Source organism: Oratosquilla oratoria, chromosome 4, assembly GCF_046742065.1.
Source record: "Oratosquilla oratoria isolate Oo_2021 chromosome 4, ASM4674206v1, whole genome shotgun sequence".
NCBI lineage: Eukaryota > Metazoa > Arthropoda > Malacostraca > Stomatopoda > Squillidae > Oratosquilla > Oratosquilla oratoria.
This window is the reverse complement of record NC_134780.1, coordinates 6,307,697-6,330,454: the sequence shown is the minus strand read 5'-3', so window position 1 is coordinate 6,330,454 and position 22,758 is coordinate 6,307,697. Positions and strand designations below refer to the sequence as shown.

The 22,758-nt window shown below is 38.0% G+C and overlaps 1 protein-coding gene across 2 annotated transcripts in view; it reads right to left on the bottom strand.

The window, feature by feature from the left end:
- Positions 1–2,023: 2,023 nt before the first annotated feature.
- Positions 2,024–22,758, bottom strand: part of LOC143024269 (uncharacterized) — a 73,945-nt gene continuing 53,210 nt past the window's right edge. For both annotated transcript variants that reach the window (XM_076183056.1, XM_076183057.1), the window contains exons 7-8: positions 19,600–19,687; positions 2,024–3,824 (exon numbers count right to left, since the gene is read on the bottom strand). In XM_076183056.1, the coding sequence (XP_076039171.1) occupies positions 19,601–19,687 (87 nt within the window). In that variant the 3' untranslated portion in view covers positions 2,024–3,824; position 19,600. The remainder of the gene's footprint in view (positions 3,825–19,599; positions 19,688–22,758) is intronic.

The window sequence follows — 22,758 nt, the reverse complement described above, 5'->3', positions numbered from 1 at the left end:
CATGGAGTCCGGCCCAGAGTTGAATACACTCGGACAGAAAATCAACGTACTCTCGCTGTATGAAAATAAAACTGGAAGGCGTGCATTTCTTAACCACGAAGACACATGGAAAAAGACGACGACCAGGAGAAAACAAGAAACGAGAGGAGAAGGCAACAAGGTATCATAATACTCGTATTAGAGCATGATATATCGTTGTAACGAAACAAGCCTATGGCTGTAGATTAGTTTTGATCAAAGCTGACCCACTCACTACGGGTTAAATGCAGGTCGAGTGACTACGTAATATGAGGGATACATCGTTATAGAAACAAACAGATCTCCAAACACGTTAATCTTGAAAAAGGAGGGAGGGAGGAGGGTGCACGGGTGTGTCAGGCAAGCTGAGGAATAAGCGGATAGCACGAAAATCGTGAGGGGCTGGGGGGGGGGGGAGCTCATTTACTTGATAAACGAATTATGTCTTCGTCTCCCCTTTTGCAGAATTTAACGTCATAACTATTTACGGGGGATTGAGGCTGCTAAAAAAAGTAAAGAAAAAAAGAAATGAAATAAAATAAATAAATAAATAATGATAGTAATAATAATAACAATAATGATAATAATAATAATAATGATAATAATAATAATAATAATAATAATAATAAGTTATAATAGTTATAATGATAAAAATAAGAATCATAACAATAACAGTAATAATTATAAAAATTATAATAGTAATGATAATAATACTAATAATGATAATGATAATAATAATAACAATGATAATAATAATAACAATGATAATAATAATAACTAATAATAATAATAATAATAAAATAATAATAATAATAATAATAATAATAATAATAATATAATAATAATAATAATAATAATAATAATAATGATAATAATAATAATAATAGTATCAATAATAATAGCATTAACAATAATAATAATAATAATAACAATAATAATTATAATAGTAATAATAATGATAATAATTATAATAATAATAATAGTAATAATAATAATAATAATGATAATAATAATAATAGTAATAATAATGACAATAATAATAATAATAATAATAATAATAGTAATTATAATAATAGTAACAACAACAACAATAATAATAATAATAATAATAGTAATAATAATAATAATGATAATAATAATAATAATAATAATAATAATAATAATAATAATGATAATAATAATAATAATAATAATAATAATAATAATAATAATAATAATAATAATAATAATAATAATAATAATAATATATTAAATAAATGATAGGTAGATATATCTATATGTGTATATTTGTACTTAAAGCAATAGATGTAGTGTTGACTAGGGAGATTTTTTCCGTTATTTGCGTAAGCTGGCATGCTAGGTCAGAGACGTGCCTACCTGCCCACTTCCCACGCATGCGCAGTCCTTTTTCCCGACTCGCACACAACTGCAGGGCACAAGCTATTCTTAACCACTTCCATACGGTGACGCCTACGTAGGCGGCATGAGGAGCAAGTGGGTACTCGATGATACCGACGTCGCCATCTTGATTATATTTATTGTAGTCGTACCTACGTAATTTCCATTCTCTCTAAACTGGCTTCATCAATTTTCTATGGTTATCAAAATACACGGGTGAAAGAGAACGAACGATTGAGCACTGACTTTATTTTTTATAATACGATTATTATGACGCAACATCGCACGTCGGGCAGCTAATGCTGCCAGACGTGCGATGTGCCCCGGAGTTAAGGGCGGTGGGAGGAAGGTGATGTTGTGATGTGTGAGGCAGCGTGGTAAAATGCAGCTGGCTGGTAAGTCGTGTTAGAGGGGATTTCTACGGTCTAACGGTTCGTCGAACGCGGTTCGACAGACACGTGTCTAAAGTGACGTGTGAACGGGGTATTTGGTTGTCGAGCACGTTGGTTAAACCCCAAATACCCCGTTCATACGTTCACACATCACTTTAAACACGTGTCTGTCGAACTGCGTTCGACGAACTGTTAGTGTAAACCCCCTCTTAGGCCTAATATGGACAACGATCGCCAAGTGTAGGGTTCGCGGTTTTTAGATGCCGAACATGGCGTCGAGACGCCGAGAGGAAAGCCAGCAGCATGTTTTTCAACATATACACATCAACAAGACAATAGTCAGACAGCTGAATCATAATACCAATCAGGAAACGGCAGGGAGAAACAACAGCAACAACAATGGGTGACGAAGAAGATGTCAAGGAAGAACAGAAGAGGAAAATATAAGAAGAGAAAACATCACCAGATCGTAGTTTATGAACCTACTAAGCTTAGCGGGCAACACGTCGGTCGCCGGCCATGTAGTCACGTAGTCCCGCATTCTTGCTCCTCAAACGCGGGCAGACACTTGTATCACCCGTTCAGATACCTTTAACGATTTTCTGCTCAAATCACCCAGCGCAATAAACAAGACAATTATCGAGGAAAAATCAGGAGTTGAAGCTCTCGTAAGTAGCTCGCTGTTATGTAACAACATCGATCTGTCAACTTCTGCGACGTCTCTGGTGATAAATTGTAATACCGTTCTGTTCCTCTGGGTCCATCAGCGACGTGGAGACGGTAGTCTGAGTGACTGTTGGTTCCCTATATCATCTCGGCTTGGTTTGCGCTCTGGAGAGACACAAAAATCGTGGTCGACATCGATCGATTGGGGTAATCTAAGGTGTATCTTTTCTCCCCTTGTTAAGACAACTTTCAACTAACTCCATATAGTCCCACATTGCTAAATAACAGCCACATCCCTCAACAATATCATTAGGACCTCAGACGACACAGGTTAAGGATGAGAAGCCTTATCCATAGAAAACATAAGGATTATATACCCGATAGTTGTTACAGCAGTTGGTCTTGCACTTCGAAAGATTAACCACAAAAATGAGCCTTATGCTCAGAGGAAATAAGGATCAAAAGCAGAGTAAGTAAAGGTAAAGAGGCGTACAATAAACTCGGAGGGAAACTTTAAGCTTCAAACCTGATTTGAGTCAAACATACATTACACTGCTTTATATTTCACATAAAAACAACTTCGTTTAACTTACAGAACAAACAAAAATTTTGTCTAAATTTATACAGATGCTCCTAATCACATAAAGGGATACGGCTGTCAAAAAAGTAAGTCTATAGAAATACTTAGCTTACACTCATGATGATATAAGCAAATAACAATGTGTATTGTGATCATACAGTAGGAGCCGGGAGGACATGACAAATTGGTTTCTTATATAAAAATGATCATAGGACAGAAAGCATTGGGATATTAAGAAAATTGTACAACACTACACAGTAATCAAATAGTAATTATTGTGGAACAGGATGAAAACACAAACATTTATGATTACTGAGTAGTACTTTTGTAGTCTTGAATCGTAAGAACATAACATAAGAACATAAGAATGAAGGAGACTGCAAGAGACCATAAGGCCTACACTAGGCAGTTCAGTTAGCATGAGTAGAGTATGCTGACTTATTCTCAAGTAATGTTCTCCAAAGGTGAGCTCTGTACAATCCACTGATATACAGAAAAACTTTTGTAAAAGTGGCATCAAGCTTGCTGTTGACGCTAGCTTTGCTTAGAATAGGATCATAAACTAGGTAAGGATGAGTTAACATTCACGATGAACGAAAAAAGCGTTCCATAGAACCTGTGAACTTTATCTTCTTTTATTCAAACAGGATGTGACTGTCGCTCTAGTTGATATCCTGCGTGCAGTCTCTGAATTACTGTTATCAATTCCGTTGATTTGTACCCTTACCCAGCCTGAAAGCCAAACCACCACGACATTTTATCATCCGAACCTGCAAATTAAGTAAATAAGATATATATTAAACATGTTTTCTTATACATAATCCCTGTCATGTCCAGACCTTCTGAGAAAAATATTCTTCCCTTTGTAGCATTCGAAAGGACATGGGTGGTTGCGAATTGAGAACTGAAATCAAGAACAAGTTTATGAGTGACATCACAAGTCTATTGCTTCTCCTAGAAAAGTCACGATACAAGTTCTAATAAATATCTCTTAATGTGCTGAATGACAATAACCCCCTTTTGTACATAGCTATCATTTTATTTTCCTGGAAACTTCTCTTCTCGTTTCACAAAAACATATCCCGTGAAGGCGGGTGGCCTGGTCTAGGCGGTCCATAGCCCATGCAAGACAGAACAAAACTACGGTCACACCTGCGTAAATATCCCCATGTTGCCGATACAGATGCAAAGCATATCTACAATATAGTACCCTGCTGGTCACGTTCTCTTGAATAAAACTCAAACGAACAAACAACTCTCCCATTACACCAATTACAAAGTTGTGCCATTACAAAGTTTGGAGTTAACAAATAAAGAACAATAATGGTAGACATACTGTATTAGAGCTAGCAGAATTTACTCTCATATATCTATTCCGCGACTAATTGTGTATTTTTATTGCAATGATAATTTATTGTTGTTGATGCTTTTAAAAGGTAATGGGGCATTCCAATATCCAGATCATATATCTTAAATGGTCGTTTCCACAAAAAAAAGAAGTTATTTTTGATAACTGCATTATATATATATATATATATATATATATATATATATATATATATATATATATATATATATATATATATATATATATATCAAATAGATTACCTTTGAAAGATGTACTATCTTGTTATGGTCGAGCATCTTTCAAATGAAGTCTCCTTTCGGTGAGTTTTTCCACCAAAGAATCAGTGAATATCCTAAAACAAACAAGTGTTCAATATTAAATGTTCTATGAAACACTTTTATCACAAAGTCCTATATCTAACATCTATTTCAACGTGATAGCAACTATAGTTGAATATCTACAACCATTCTTACTAACTCGGCACATCCCATATCGGCAACAGACAGCAAAAGCAGGAATGTACATACGTATGTGTGACCGTAGGTTTACTGTATTTGTCAATATTCAAAATATCAGAGCTGGGCACGTTACCGCCAGACAGGAGGTGCATTACCGAGAAATTTGCATATACATACTGCGTGTGTGTATATACACATACACATAAGCAGTAGCGCGGACCGCTCTAAGGAAATTAAAAATCGGTAACGCAATGACGAAAATGCACCCCAGATTTTTCGGTAACGCACTACCTGTCCGTCGGTATCGCGCCCAGTTCCGCAAACTATCACTTATTCTCACAATAAGTAGAAATTCGAGGTTTTATCTAAAAATAAGAAATAAATGCAATGTACCAACACTTTAGTAAAGATATTTGTAATGCGGACAAAATAAAATTTTCACATAATGTTAGAAATGTCAGATCCATACATTCCCCATTTTACATTTTGGAAATCGACACATACATGCGGAATGTTGAGGAAAAACATTGTCTTGCAACCATTGTAGTTTGGTTACAGTGGGAGTGAAAAAAAAAATAGGCCAATCTTCTCCCCTCGGTCAATTAGGCAGAGAGAGACTCGTAAATTATGCAAATTCGCCATGAGATGGCCTGGTTTGCACCATCATGCACAGGATCAAGGAAACATAAAGAATATTGCAATAGTCTTTAATGTATCCAAGATATATCGATAGAAACCATTGAACAGTGCATGCACAATTATAGAAATACACAGCTGCATGACTTGTGCTTGCCATTCGCCGACAATACACTTAACAGAGATTGTGCAAGTAGTTTACACCAGCAGGACATTAAACATTTGGGTGTTTAGGTTGGCTTGGGGTCACTTGCATGTCATACACAACATCAACCACGCACAACAAATAGATGAACGAAAAAATATATATATATATTTTTCCTGTATGCACATATACATGTTTATATCATTACATCTCGTACATTCGGGGTCTAAAGTTCTCAAGAAGTTCCTCCTAAACCACTGGAGACAAATTGAGGCAGTTGCAGACGACGCCTTAACTAAGTTGTGATCCACTGGCTTTAAAACGAGTCTCACATATCTACAATGGATCTCACACGTTACGCTTTATTTGTTGTTACAGACGTGACCCTACATTTCCAGTGGTTTTACAGACGCATACCAAACACTATACCCGAATCTACATAAACCTTCTTGATTGACACAAGAATCCGAAGGATCAGTCTATGCACAGACAGTTGTGACTTATACTGAAATCCAAAAGTGGACCTCCTTTTCTACCAACGCCTTTATATTATCGCTTATTAAATTGTCATGAGCAGAGCAGTGGAGCACAGCTCATTCTATATTGTACTACGTCGGGCACTGCATCCTAGGACCAGCCTCAAGATCGCGAACTCAGTACCCTACAATCCCTCGATACCTCCAGGTTTTGCTACTTAGAGGGCAAGTCTATTGTATGTGTTTTTAGTAAAGTCGTTTTCTCCCACGGCAATTGGTGTTATGCAGTTTTGATTAAGCTATAGAAATGCCCCTCAATGTTCTCGTTCACTAGCTATCGGGGCCCAAGGTTTGAATATGGAACCTCGGGACAATACACCCAACAAACGAGCACGGACACAGACTCTAAAGACGAAGACTAACGCTATGGATCGTCATCTTCACAAGTTTGGTGTACACTGATGTCACTAAAGGTGGGTTTTGTCGGACATTCTTCTCAGCCAACTTTCACATGTGTAGACAAAGACTGAGTATTTCATGCTCAGTGGATTGATCCAACTTGTGCTCTCATTGGCCAGTGAGGATCACGTGACGTCATGTTAGCCAATGAGGACACGAGTTAAGTCGGTCTGTGCGCCGAGCGAGAAACACTCAACTTGATTTGCTACAAATATCATTAGAACCTTATGTACAGACTCTCTGTCATTGGTCCAAGATTATGATTAGGCCGGCCACACACATGCAGTTTAAACTGACAGTTACAACTGTTCAGTTATAACTGTCAGTTGAAACTGCACGTGTGTGGGTATCTCAGTGATACTGAGATACCCACACACGTGCAGTTTCAACTGACAGTTATAACTGAACAGTTGTAACTGTCAGTTTAAACTGCACGTGTGTGGCCGGCCTTAGGCTTCATTTGCAAATGGCCGACGAACAAGACATGTTTTGAGACATGATTTTTTCTGATATATCAAGATATTAAGAATATTCATCTTTTCAACCACATTAATTTTCACTTTAATTTCATACTATCATGGTCGAGACTGACAATGTGCTTGCTCGATGTAAGCATATACGGAAACTGATACGTATTCAAGCTAAGGACTCGAACCCAGCTGAGACGTAACAAGTGAATACTGAGCTATGAAGGGGGATGATGATTGAAAAGAGGAATATCTATGTACTGGGGACCAGTCAGTGTGTGTATATTAAGAAATAGTGATCATTCAAATTTCTGTTACATCAGAGTACAATTTTTGGACTCCGTACTAGAACAGGGTATCCCGTGCTTTTTGCATTTAAGTCTGATTCCTAAGGTCTATATTTTGGCACTAGATTACGTCTTCTAGATAGACATACAATAATAATAACAATTTACAAGTTTCGGACAGCTCTTGTCATACTGAAGAAATATTTTCTTACATTGTGAACACTTTCATACTCTCATTTGAGAAGAGCTTCATTTTAGACTTTCCATTCAGATAGTCTTTTGCCGTTTGGCTTCAGTTTCCACTTCTGATTTAAAAAAGCTTAGTTAATTTTTCATTACTATGAGTTTGAGGACAACTTTATCATATTGGGGACTTGTTCAGGTTGCATTGTTTTCATAGGTGCAGCCTGGACATGAAGCTAATGTTAAGACATGACTCACGTGTCGCATTAATACTATGGAGGTCTCAGTGTCCAAACATTCTTTTTGGCACAGGGGGGAAATCAGATCTTATAAATCTTAGCACCTTAATTTGACTTGTGGACACCTGAACATTATGAATCCAAGGGACGACTTCTGCAAGACCCAAGAAAATTATTCACTTAACGATCACGTTTTTGGATATAGTTGCACTTGCGTCCTCATCCTCTAAGACGATGACAGAGTTTATAGATTTCTTTTAATCAATAACCAGTGCTTCTATCCTTGGGGACAATGTCGCACTGAGATGCTGTCATAGAAGTAGTAAGGAGGGTAGAAGAACGGAGGGATATTGATTGCATTAAACATGCAGTCAGTTCCCCATATGGGGTTTGGACGTTATTGGACTTGTGATTATCCTCTCATTGGTATAAATCTAACAAACTTTATGGGTTCTGTTTTGAGTAACACTAAACTATTTTGTTCTTCCGACGTTAGGGATTCTTTAAGACCGGGTCCTGCCCTTCAGTTGAGGAGTCGTCTATTGTTATTATGAGCAATGTTCATGAAAAACAGTCTTGTGTTCCAGGGGCTGACTCGTCACTATGCTCTGCAACCAAACAGGTCATTTCATGCAAATCACACGCAAGGTAAGTCTTAGAAATTATCAAGCAAATCAGTCCAGCTGTTCTGCCATTTCTAGTTGTGTACACATGTACCTTAAAGTCTCTGTTTACCTGTTCATGTATTACCAGTTATCATTTATTTATATATTTGTTTTATTCGAAATGTTTTCATATGGTTTCTTTTTAATAAGGCATATTTTGTGCGGGAGTAGAGCAACATAAGTTCTGGTTATGCTGAGCTCATCTTCATTTGAACGTCGTGGAAGACGATCTCACAGCGTCATTTTCATAAGTAAACACGCATTGTTTGTTAAATTAAAACCAAGAGCATAAATCTATTTGTTCTAGATTTTCTTTTTATCTGCGCATAATGCCACGGATAAGGCAAAGACAATTTTTCAATAAAGAGGGCTTCTCCCTATTTTGAAGAGAAGCTCTTCCTGTACTTAAGTTTTAATCAGGCGCCTTTACATTGAAGTCAGTTGCTATAAAACTATAAATGAATTGAATCATTACCGTAGTAGTTCAAATGAAAACAATTACAAAAACGAGCGCGGTGAGGGTAAACTTTACAGGCGTGAATGGTTCATCTAGACAATTCTTTCTTATAAAATCGTCACTTTGAAACAAACCTATATTAATAAAACCATAGTTTGGTTCTCAGTAAATTCGTTTTAGGATTCTTAGTTAAGTTGACAATTGCAAAAACGAGCGCGGTGAGCGTAAATTTTACAGGCGTGAATGTTTCATCTAGACAATTCTTTCACATAAAATCGTCACTTTGAAACAAACCTATATTGATAAAACCATAGCTCGTTACTGAGTAAATTCGTCTTAGGATTCTTAGTTAAGTTTTAGCACCACAGCAAAACTCCTTCTAACGTACGTTCTCGACCTATTACCTGGAAATAAGGTATTAAATGGTTCTAGTATTTATCACCATTAACACCACCACCATTTTTTATTATTGCCATCATCACATCTTCGTCATTGTGGTAAAATATTACGTTATCATTTGAGTATTTTAAGAAAGCTTTTAAGTAAAAGTCTTTTCAATGGACTAATCCTTTTGACATGTTCCTAAATCACCCTATTACTAGTACTACAGGATTTGACTTCGTGTTTTGCGGTATTTTTTCGAAAGAATATCTAGAAATTCTACCAGGTGTGTCCTCAGGGATCACCTGTGTCAACGGTCCTTAGTTTTGAGGTACAGTTTACCTATCCACGCGGCTGTAATCAAGGATGTTGCATATACCGCTTTTAAGTCTTCCATGTGGTTGGGAAACAGCAGTTTCGAATTCTTGCTACGTTAAAATCACAGCTGTAGAACATGTTCTACAAAGTCTTTATTGAGTCAGTATCTTAATGAGAGTAATATACAGGGTGGGGCAGAACCGATTGAGCAGTTTAGAGGAGTCAGTGCTCGGGGGGAGGGGAGGGGAGGGGGGTGCGGGTGGTTTTGTTCCGCTCCTCAGACATCCCCATTTCAGTAGCCGACATGGTGTGGACGGGAGCACATCGTGGCTTTGCTGTGCGCGCATATTTTGAGAACAATCAATCTGTGATTGCAACGCAAAGAGCTTTTCGGCGACGGTTCAATATTCCACGCAACAATGCTGTTCCTCAGGCGAACACAATTCGGTCCTGGGTTAGGCAGTTGGAGGCAACTGGTAGCACACTAAGAAGAGATACACATGGCCGACGCAGGTCCATCAGAACACCAGAAAATGTCGAGAAGGTGAGAGCAGCAATCATTCAGTCGCCAAGACGTTCTGCACGAAGGCATGCCGTTGCTTTGGGAATCTCCTCACGCAGTTTCAGGAGGATTCTGCATATGGATTTGAATTTCCATCCCTACAAAATGATGATGGCTCAAGAATTGAACCAAGCAGACTTTGCCAACAACCAAAATCTGAGGGGTGATTTAGGGTGGACTGCGCGGTCACCTGATTTGAGCATTTGCGACTTCTTTCTTTGGGGATATCTGAAAGAAAAGGTGTTCAAAAGTCGCCCTCACGCCCTACCACAGCTAAGGGAGCGGATTATTGAAGAGCTTAACGCCATACCCCGCAGTATGTGTGAACGTGCTGTAGGAAACTTCAGAGAACGACTCAAACAGTGTGTTGCAGCTAACGGCCGCCATCTTGCTGACATTGTTTTCAGAACATAAGGATTCTAAATGGTATGTCATGCTAAACTTTATTCTCTATGTACCTCCATTACTTTTTTATATCTCCTCAAAACTGCTCAATCGGTTCTGCCCCACCCTGTACTTCTGGTATAGTCGATAGAATATAGTACAATTTGAGTAAACACCAAAGCAATATGCTTTGATGTCATCAGAAAATCTCAAGATCCATTGCATCGAACAATAATGGAAAATTATCCTTAATGATTCGAAATTAGGGATTTATCATTACTGTCGTGAAATTAGATAAACTTACACAAAATTACTGTATTTTATTTCTTAGGTGATCAGTGTGCTTCTTAACCCTTAGAGCTGGTAGTTCGACTCAGGTATTTGATGTAGCCATTACCAGACAATTCGTTTCAGTTGAAGCTAGTTTTTCATGCACTCAAAGGGTTGACCAAAGTCGGTTTGAGTTCTACAACTATAGTTTGGTACAGAGGTTGTAGTGGCAGTTACTAAAGGCCGCTATGGTAACGACATTAAACTCGTACTCGTTGCCATCAATAACTTCTCGGTCTTGTCGTCCACGTTATTCTTTCCTGGACGGTGATTAACTACCAAACGTATTGACTACCAGGCGTCACGAGATGCAACATATTATTCAGTCAATTAACAATGATCTGCGAATACTCTGTCTTGGAGCCGTGCAGGGTACAGACTACTAGGTGAGCCCTAAAGCAAGCTTCGTCCGACATAGAAATGCTTGGGTTGGTCATTTTTATAGATTGCCACATTAGATGCTAACGCTAGACATAGGGTTGATGATACACAATAGTGCAAGGCGTTGTTACAGAAAACAGTGACAGTGGCAAAATTGCCTCACTTGTTTCCTACAATGTGTGAGTCGTCCGAGATTTAAGTCGCTACCAATAACCCCTTAGGTCTTACTCTTCGTATAAGTGTTCTTAAGGTAAAGGAGCTGTTTGATATGTTAATATAAACATAATTTCTATGTTTTTCTATGTTATTTGTATAGGAAAGATAAAACCGCTACCTGACTTGAGAGTATGATTGTCTAACAGTGAATAATGAAAATAGCTGGTCTCGTTGTCGTGTAGCCGGAAGTGATTTGGATTACTATTCAAATAGCCTATGAGTCTGGTGTAATTTTGATCATATAATCCGAGCTCAGGAAAACTGGAAAAAGTCACTCTACCAGGAATGATTGAAGGGAAGAGGGCTCGTGATAAACAGCGACAGATTTATACGGGTACCTTACTGAAGGACGTTAGAAGGGGAATGAGAGTTCAAGATCTAACGAGATTGGTTCAAGATCGGAAAAGATGGGGTTTCATGGTCGCCAACCTCAAATGCTTGGCACCTCGGTAAGGTAAGTAATCTATAACTGTTCATTTTGATTACAGTGGTTCCCGAACATAATCGGCCGCAACCTCAAATACAACTTTGTTCTGACTATGTAAGCCGACCTCTTAAGGTGCCTAAATGTAGTATCGATGCTCCAAAATATCTTTCTTGTGTTTTCTAGACCATTCTGCAACCCCAGGAAACACTCTTGATATCCTCATTCGAGTTATGACAACGGGTTTGGGAATCACTGAATATGTTATCTTGTTTAAAGTTAATCCCTCCCTACACATACCTTTTATAAGGAGATTTAAACACCCGACGCCTCTTTTGGGGAGATTACCACAACCCTACGATCTAAAGTGATGCCTTTCTCACATCCTCTCCTTGATACAGAACAATCCACAGCCTTTCAATTTCAGACTTTTAATTATAGATTCATAAATCTATCTATATGTACAGTACACCTGAACTCCTTGAATTCGAATGGTCTGTAATGTCAGACTTATACCACAGTTTTCACTCACCCCTTCTTCCACCTCTCACCTATTTTTCTTCACCCTCATACCCTCCGATAGTCTCTCTCTCAACAGTCGACTCAACTCTGACCTACTTCACAGATCACATACCATCAGAGGCTTTCCTTTCAATCCCAGTGACTTCAGCATCTACAACTAAACGTTTTCTTTGGTGCCCTAGTTTGGAGAAAAAGGAGCGCATGCCTGCCGAGTGATGCGTCAATCATTTCGATCTATTTGGTAAACCCACAAACCAAAAATCACTTCTCAAGCTGTGAAATATGAAAAACTCTAAGTAGATATATTAAAAAATGCATTTCATACTCTCTCCCGGTCCTACAAGTCAAGAACCAAAAAATCTCCTCAACTTTTTAAGTTGAAGAGGCATAAACACGAATTTCATCTTAGAAAGCTACCCTCGAGTGCTCGTCACTACCTAGCTTTACACCTCATACATTCCAAAAAATATAATTACTGTTTAAAGAGGTAGAATTCCATACTTTCCTCTCCACTGCTACACAACAACCCTAGGCCCAGACAACGTATACTTTGATATAATGCAACACTTACACCTATCCGCAATATTCTTAACATTGATTTTTCTCCACCAATTATGAAGGAAGGGCACTTTTGCCACCACCTGAAGGCATCATCTTCTATTTCCCCAGACCTGGTAAAGAGAAGACTGCCCGAAACAACAACCACCAAATTGCTCACGCAATTTGATGTTCTTAATCCGATTCTCCTTGCAACTGGAATATCCTTCCTTCCTACCATCCTTTGAGTCTAGCTTCCATGCTAATGACAGCATCATAGATATATTAATGCAAACAGAAGCAACAATTCGTACTTGTCAATAACCATCATATATTTATTTTGTTTTTTGACCAGCAAAGGCATATGATGCAGTTTGGAGGTGGTGAATCCAACGTAGACTCTTATAGGCTTCCATGAAGCCTTACCCATTTTTATATTCCAATTCCTACCTCACCGAACTTTACAAGTGCGCGTTGTAAGATCCTTAGACTACGTGCTCATCATCAGTGACCTTCTTTACCTTAGCCATCGACAATGTAACTGCATTTCCTACAGAATTACTGTAGCTTATATGTCAATGATCTATCCCTAGTCTGTGCCGGAACCTACCCCATCCTTTACCTTCTCTGACGCGATATACATTCTGTAACCCATAGAATCAGTTCTTCAACCCCAGAATCAATCTTCATTCACTTCTGTAGATTATGCCGCTACAAAGATACTCCGTCACTACAACTATGTAAGATTCGTTTTCTGTCTTTTGAACAAATTGGATTTCAATGTCTGATCCTCGGCTCTTGTCTTTAATGGATCTCACACCTAGAAAATATGTATCCTCTGTTCTAAAAATTAAATTTGTTTGAATTTATGGCCTCCTAATATTATTATGCTACACCTGTTGGATAGCCAATACATGATCTGTTTGGAATATCTACCAAACCTTCATACAAGACAAGACCTCTACCATTCTTTGATATCATTAAAATACCTCTTCCGTATCAAGAACTTTCTCATCACCTTAGTTTCTTCACTCTCCTTTACCCTTGAATCTTTCAAGGACTCGACAAACGTTTGCACTGACCCACCCAATGGGCATAAGGATAACAGACTTGTTATCCACACTAGAAATAATTGACGATGTCCTTCCAGTCACAATACCAGCCCAAGTCCCCTCGTTACTCCCGCATGAACGCCTCTGCTTTGCCTTGGCCACACTATAGAAAAGAACATCTAACATCATCCGACAAATTTGTTTCCCACAAATTTGTTTCCCACATCCCTTAGCCATCAACAATTGTACGAGTACAGACGCCTCCCAGTCTGACCGTGGAGCGTGTTATGCAGGACTATCTACCAGGCACATGATTTGGATCTCACCTCCCACCTTTTGTTTTAATTCTAAGCGCCAAACTGCTATTCTCGCTGCCTAACGCCTTATTATCAACCCCTCCTCTACCCTTCATTACTGCTATTTATTGACCCATGAAATCATCTCTTGGTTCACTCAAAATTTCTCCCGCTTTAAATCTGTCCTTTTGTTTGGTGCCATCTCAGGATGACATCCGCGGCAACCAACAATCCGACAAGGTAGTTTCGGATACAACATCCACTTTTTTTTTCACCCAACTCCTTACAAAAGACTTCTATCCTGCCCTGTAGTCTACACTACAATACTTGTGGCAAAACACTTGAAATAACATCGAACAAGTAATCTAAAAAATATCAAACTTCTTGTACACCCATGGCCCTGTGTCCACGAGCATAACCAACGGTTTGAGACAATACTGACTCGTTTAAGAACAGGAAATTTTCGTTTCATCTATCGTTAGGTGCCCTGTCTACCCTTATCTACCCTCCACACTTTTCTTCAAGAGACAAACCTTCATACTATGCATGCCTCCTGACATGCTGTACCAACGTTGTAGAATTTTAGAAACAAAACGCCCCCTTGTATACCCGCAGACTGCTAGATGAGCCAAACCTCTCACTTCATTCGATGAACTCAGAATGATTATCGATATCGGCGCAATATTGTCCTTAAGAATAGAAGCGTTGGAGAATTATCGTCGATGAAGTACAAATAGAACACACACGCACATAAACACACATATGTAAATACATAAATATATGAACTGGAGATCCCACTATCGAAGAAAAGAATGTTGTACGAAGATACGTATAGCGTAGACTACGCTGAAGAGGATCGCAGACAGTGGTCGTAATATACATATCTTCGTACATCATTCTCTGTTTTCTCCGAATGTTGTATCAACAGTTCATCTTACTAATGCGCTAGAACATTTAACTCGTATATGTATATGTGTGTGTGTGTGTGTGTGTGTGTGTGTGTGTGTGTGTGTGTGTGTGTGTGTGTGTGTGTGTGTGTGTGTGTGTGTGTGTGTGTGTGTTTCCATGTACTGTACATATATATCGTTGCTACTTTCACATGAGATGAAGACCACAAAGTCTTTCTTGTCCTACACTATGTTCTAAGAAAGCCTCGGCGAACACGACACTAATGAGACCGAATACAAATCAGACAGCCATCTACACATCTACGTAGTAACTTTTTGTTCATGGCACCATCTGGGAAGGCCGAGGGTCCGAATGCCAGAGAGTTTGTATAGATTTTATTTGTGCGTTTACCTGTGCATTCAGGACGACCAGCCAGCGTAGCACCACCACGACAAACACACAAACACACACACACACACACACACACACACACACACACACACACACACACACACACACACACACACACACACACACACACACACACACACACACACACTGATGCTTAGGATTAGTAATTGATTATAATTTGCCAAAAATGAAAATTTAACTTCTTTTTCCGTAGCTCTCTTTGAGAGCTGGAGGTTTCCTTCGACTGAATAAAATCACCTGGCGAGAGTAAGAACAAGGCATTCAAGTCTTTATCCACTGTGAGAAGATTAATCAAGAGTTCTTTACTTTTCTTATTTAAATAGATCAATTGACGAAGACGAAAACCAAAGAAAAAGGTAATGAGAGTCCCCTCGTTACCATGAGTTTCAGGAATTAAACAAGATAGGTTCTATCCTCTTCCCAAAATGGGACGCGTATATCTATTCATCTATATCCTAAGGGCTCCCTTATAAGGGAAGTAGCCAAACCCCCTCTGAATAGTTACACTACTCCACCTCCTCTCCACAATGTGTGTCTTCCATAAACACCACCGCATGGGCTCAAACAAAGCCCGTGGGAGTGATACTTCACTAAAAAGAAAAAAAAAAAAAAAAAAAAAAAAAAAAAAAAAAAAAAACACCCACTCCCACCCACCACCCTTCCCTCCCCCCCCTCTCGTCTTAGCTCCTCGTGGAGGGAGAGTCATCCCTACCTCCCGTCCACTGCCCTGGGTCAGAAGCAATGCAGTAAGACACAGTACATCCACATCAAGGCCGCTTCAATAAACGGCGACCCTCCATCTTTCTTCCCTGACGCGAAAAACAGAGAAGAAGGGAAGAAATCCCCTTGGGCTGCGTCAAAATACCATCCACACACAACCACTCCCTACTAAAAGAAAAGAAAAAAATTACACCCTCCCCCCACCCCCCCACCCCCCACCCCAATATCCTGCTTCCTCCCTTGGCTGCATCAAAGTATCATTCATACACAGTCATTCTCCACTCGCCCCTATCTCCCATGATTTGGGGAGGTATCACGGACGTTAGTGCACTCGTGTATTTTCGGTCAAAAAGGAAAAGTGTGAGACGAAAAGACTAACTTATCTCAATTAACCTATTCACGGCTATTCACGACTTGTACATTTTTTCTTGCTGCCGTCAGGTGATTTTATTGAGCCGAGAAAAAAAATGACTACCCAGTGAATTTTTTTTTATGATAATGGGTTGGTCTTCCTCTCTCGGCCCTTCGAGGTGGTTGAGGAATTCAAGCAAAGTGATTTTCCAGATAAACTTTAGTGTTCGTAAGATGATATTTACATTTTGATGTGCATTTCAGGATGGTTTCACTTCTAGTTGCATACTCGTAACCGCATGTAATACAACGCAACGTAAAATGTGACTGATACGCTAGTAATCCGTTCATATGTTGTGGAATTACGATCATCGAAACCAAGGTACAGTTGGAGATAAAGTTGGTTCGATTTTGATTAATTTTTAGTCGTCAGCTTTCTTCAAGGTTCCGTAACAAGGATTCATGAGTATATCCAACTTGATTTAAAGACATACTGGGTGGTTGTGCTTAGATTGTTATCTGTATCTTTGTCACTGAATTGTCAAAGTAATATCTATGTGAGGAATGCCAGTACCTACCATTGACTCTTGTACGCTACGATCATGCATCATCGCTTGTAATCATAGGTGCATTTGGCACTGGAGTATTATCGCTAGAAAATCTATTTAGTTTCTTATTTCTATATATTCGCTTCCGAGGAGCATGTTACTGGTAGGATAATGTTTTATTTCTGCATAAAAGGTTTTCATTGTTTTCGTTTTCTGTCAACTGGTATTTGCCTTATTGGTTTTTGTCTAGTTAACATTGGCCAAAATTATTGTTAGAACATCATTTCCTCGTGGAAGAGAACTAGTTTAGGGAAATCAGTTGGAAGAAAACAGCTTGGGCTAAACCTATCTAGTCGAAAACTATTTGGGTAAAAGACCATTTGGTCAATAACCGTCTGGTTGAAAACAAAATGAATGAAAATAAATTTATCAAAATTTAAGGGATGGGGAATACTACTGCATATTTCAATTTTGTTTGAGTATTTCTATTTGCATGACTATCGGGAGTTCATATTGTGCGTTATCAGATATGATTTGAAGAAAAACATTCCTTTCGCTAGGATTAGAGTAGCACTGATCACATCCACGTCGTTTTGTTTAGATGAGGATACCAGGATTTCATTCATTGATAAAATATGTCACGATTAATATTTCAACTACCATCTAGGTCATATATCATAGCTTCAGTCGGACAATTTTATCCAGTTTCCTTGAAATTGGATAAGTTAGAAAATATGTAAAAAAAACTGCTTGCTGCACCTGACAGGTTTTTGTCCTACCACGGGTTTCTTATTTCCCAGCGCGTTGGAGCGGGATGGTGAGTCCTTGAAACTAATGTATACTCTACACTGTTAGAATTTTTCTTTCTTCCCTTCCACCTTTGTTCTATTTGTAAAGTCTATATAAATCATACCGGTATCAAAATCTTACTAACAAGACTAAGAGCAATTAAAAACACACTCTGTTATTCTAAATTACCTCCGTTTTTTGAGTATTTTGTGGAGATCACCTCAGTCATTTTGGACAGGAACTGGAAATTTTGCTTTTGAGGGTTTTCGCTTTGTTTTAGGGACCAAAGAACACTCGGTTCTATAGCACCTCAACCCTATATAAAAAGAAGAGACTAAAAAAGTCTATCTTATCTACATTTTCAAAATATTTCTTGGCCAAAATATCTTTGAAGACAAGAAAAACCTGCTGAATTGTAAAACGGCGTTACAAAACCAATGCTTATTGTTCATTTTGGACAGGTTGGTCTATGGCGGCAAGGGAAAATCATGTGGAGACATGAGCTTCTGAAAAAGTCTTTTGTATTGAAACGTTAAGATTTTTTTGTTTTCTTATTTTAATATTTTCGTTTGAGTTTTCTTTGCCATCGTAGTTCAAATATAGTGCAACCCAGTGACAGTGACATTTGTCGATATGAAGATTGTGTTTACAAAAATTAAATTTGGTTTCTTTGGGGATTTTGAGGTGATAAACACACTTGGGTTTTCTTTGCCATCACAGTCCAAACCCAGTGCGTCCCCAGTGGAGACTGTGTTTACAAAAACTAGTTTTCATTTTTGGGGTGATTTTGAGGTGAAAAATACAATTGGGTTTTCTTTGCCATCATAGTCTAAACCTAGTGCAACCCAGTGGCATTTGTCTGTATGAAAATTGTGATGACAAAAATATACCTTTGGTTTCTTTGGGGATTTTTATGTGACCAAAACACTTGGGTTTTCTTTGCCATCGTAATCCAAACCTAGTACGTCCCTAGTTAAGACTGTGTTTACAAAAACTAGCTTTCGTTTCTTTTGGGGATTTTGAGGTGACAAACACACTTGGGTTTTCTTTGCCATCATAGTGCATTTGTCGGTATGAAAATTGTGTTTCCAAAAAACTAACTTTGGTTTCTTTGGGGATTTTGAGATGACAAACGCACTTGGGTTTTCTTTGCCATTATACTCTAAACCTAGTGCAACCCAGTGGCATTTGTCGGTAAGAAAATTGTGTTGACAAAAAACACTTTTGGTTTCTTTGACGATTTCGAGGTTACACTCTTCCATGGTATCCCGGAGCATCACATATCTGCTCGCACACATATACATAGCGTGACAGGTGACATACCCCTACATTAGTGTGTACTAAAAAACTTTCATAACATACAGCGTGTCATGAGGAGGAACAACACGGAAGAAACACCATGCATATGTAGCGTATCGAAAGACTTGACATAAAAACACTTAGAAAATCTAAATCACCACTACTAGTCAGATCATAGATGTAACAGTTGAACATTAATTTGAGCTTTGATGTGATTGGTTTTTTAACCTGGTGTGCGCGGTCTCTATGCATCTCCGTACAGTGAAACATTTAGATATTTTGGTTTTCTTGTTACCTCAGAGAGGCAGCGCGTGGAAATTCTGGAATTCTAGTCCCTCAAGGCTTGGTGGTGGTGGCTCCCGGCTGTGTGACCTGAATCCAGTCTGAGATGAAAAAATATATATATATATAAATATGAGTCTCCCATTTCTATATATGCTTTATGGTGCGTGCGTGTGTGTGTGTGTGTGTGTGTGTGTGTGTGTGTGTGTGTGTGTGTGTGTGTGTGTGTGTGTGTGTGTGTGTGTGTGTGTGTGTGTGTGTGTGTATGTATTTACCTAGTTGTATTTACCTAGTTGTATTTTACGGGAAGGGGAGCTATGCTCGTGGGGTCCCGTCTTCATATCTCATTTTATCTAAACTATTTTTAAATTCGTGTATTGTTTTTGCACACACCACTTTCTCATCTAACTTGTTCCAACTGTCTATTGCTCTGTGAGGAAAGCTGTTCTTTTTCAAATCTCTTCTATAGCTGTCTTTTTTTATTTTCTTTCCGTGTCCTCTTGTATTTCTGTCATCCCATTTTATCAGATTCTCTCTATCAGTAATTTCTATGCCTTTCATGATTCTGTAAATAGTTATCAAATCTCCTCTCTCTCTTCTTTGCTCTAGTGTCTGTAGTTTAAGTTTTTGTAGTCTCTCTTCATATGATAGTTTTGAGAGTGTTGGTGCCAATTTTGTAATTGCTCTTTGTATTCTTTCAAGTTTTTTTATACATTTTTTTGTACTTGGTGACCATATCGTTGCTGCATATTCCAATCTTGGTCTTATCAGGGTGATTAGGATTTTCCTCACCATTTCTTCATCCAGGTATGTAAATGCCACTTTGATTGTTCTTATTAAATTATAGGTTTCTCCAAAAATCTTATTTATATGTTTCTCAGGTGACATATTATTCATAACAATGACTCCCAGGTCCTTCTCATTTTCTACTCTTTTTATTCCTTCTTCTCCCAAATTATATGATCCTGTTATTCTGTTTTTGCTTTTTCCAAATTCCATTATACTACACTTTTTTGTATTGAACTCCATCTCCCACTTCCTACTCCATTCCTGTACTTTATTTAGATCTCTCTGTAGTGATTCACAATCTTCTTCAGTTTTCATTCTTTTCAGTAGTTTTGCATCATCTGCAAAGAAGCTCATATAGCTTTCAATTCCTTCATCCATATCATTAATATATATAGCAAACATTATTGGGGCCAGAACTGTTCCCTGCGGGACACCGCTTATTACTTCATTCCATTTTGAGTGCTGATCTCTTATCACTACTCTCATTTTTCTGTCTTGCAAAAAGTCTTCCATCCAATTTAGCAATTTACCTTGTATTCCTCCTTCATATTCTAATTTCTTAAGCAGCTTCTTATGTGGTACTTTGTCAAAAGCTTTTTTTAGGTCTAGAAATGCACAATCAGCCCATCCATCTCTTTCTTGTATTATATCTATTAGCCTTGAATAGAAACATATTAAATTGGTGACGCATGATCGTCCTTGTCTGAATCCAAATTGCCTTGGATTTAGTACGTTGTTTTTTTCCAAGTATTTTACCCATCTACTTTTGATAATTCTTTCACATATTTTTGCTATTGTACTTGTTAGAGAGACTGGTCTATAGTTGGTAGGTTCTTCTTTATTTCCTCCTTTATATATAGGTACTATATTTGCTTTTTTCCAATCTTCTGGAACTTTTCCTTCTTTTAAGGAACTGCTTATTATGCTATGTATTTTGTCTGCCAGTTCATTCCTGCATTCTTTCAGAATCCAGTTTGCTATTTCATCTGGCCCATGCGATTTTCTGACATCAAAATTACCCAAGTGTGTCAATATTTCATTCTTTGTTACTTCTATTTCTTCCATAGGGGGGACTTTTTCCTTCCACTCAATCTCTTCAGGTTGTATATTTTCCCTTGTAAACACTGATTTAAAATGTTTGTTCATAATTTCTGCCATTTCTATTTCCTCAGTGTATTCAACTCCTCCTTGTCTTAATTTCTCCAAGTCTTGTTTGTTTTTCAGTTTATTGTTTACAAATCTGTAGAATAGTTTTGGTTGATCTTTACACTTTTCTATAACATCTTTTTCATATTTTCTTTTTTTCTCTCTGCACTTTTGTACATATTCATTTCTATAACCAGTATATATTTTCCATTTTTCAGGTCTTCTGTCTTTTTTCCATCTGGTCCAGGCTTTGTCTCTTTTGTCTTTTAACTCCCTACAACTTTTGTTGTACCAGCATTTTACATATTCTTTTTCTTGTTTTTGTCTTGGGACATACTTTTCCACTCCTTTTTTGTAAATTTTTGTCAAGATATTCCATTTCTCTTCCACTGATGTTTCTTCTTTGTATATTTCTTCCCAGTTTTCTTGTTGGAAGAATTCTCTTATTTTATCAAAGTTTGTTTTTTCATACATCATTCTTCCTTTTCTATATTGTTCATTTCTTTTCATATATTTTTCTTCATTAAGTTCCAGTTCAATCAATATGTGGTCACTTTTACCTATTGGTGTTTTATATTCAATCTTGTCCACTATTCTAGGTTCAGATGTAATTATTAAGTCTAGCCTCGATGGTTCTTCTTCATTTCTATACCTAGTGTTCTCTTGTATCCATTGTGTCATTGAATGGTCAGTAATCATCTCAAGTAGAGCATTTCCCCATGAGTCATCACCACTCTTTACTGTCATTTCTTCCCAGCAGATTTCTTTGCAATTAAAGTCGCCCATCATAACTATTCTTCCTCCGTCTTCCATTATTTTAGTTAATGCTATCTTTGTGTCCTCTACCATACTTTTATGTTCACTCTCCTCCCATGAGGCTGTTTTCGGAGGCACATAATTGATCACAAATTTTCTGCTCTTCTTATCTCGGTCTTCCACTTCTATCATAATCATCTCTACTGTATTCTTTCCATATATGACACCTTTCACGTTTATATCCTTCTTAGTCAGGAACATAACTCCACCCCCTTGTTTTTTCTCTCTGTTTCTAATCCAATAATTGTATGTATCATGTCCTACACTGTTGGGTGGTAGTGGGCCTTTTAATTTTGTTTCTACAATTCCCATTATGTCCGGTTCTTTTTCTTTCAAATAATCATTCAGTTCATTCAATCCTGTTATCAATCCATCTATATTTGTGTAAGACACTCTTAGTTTTCTGCCACTTCCATTGTGT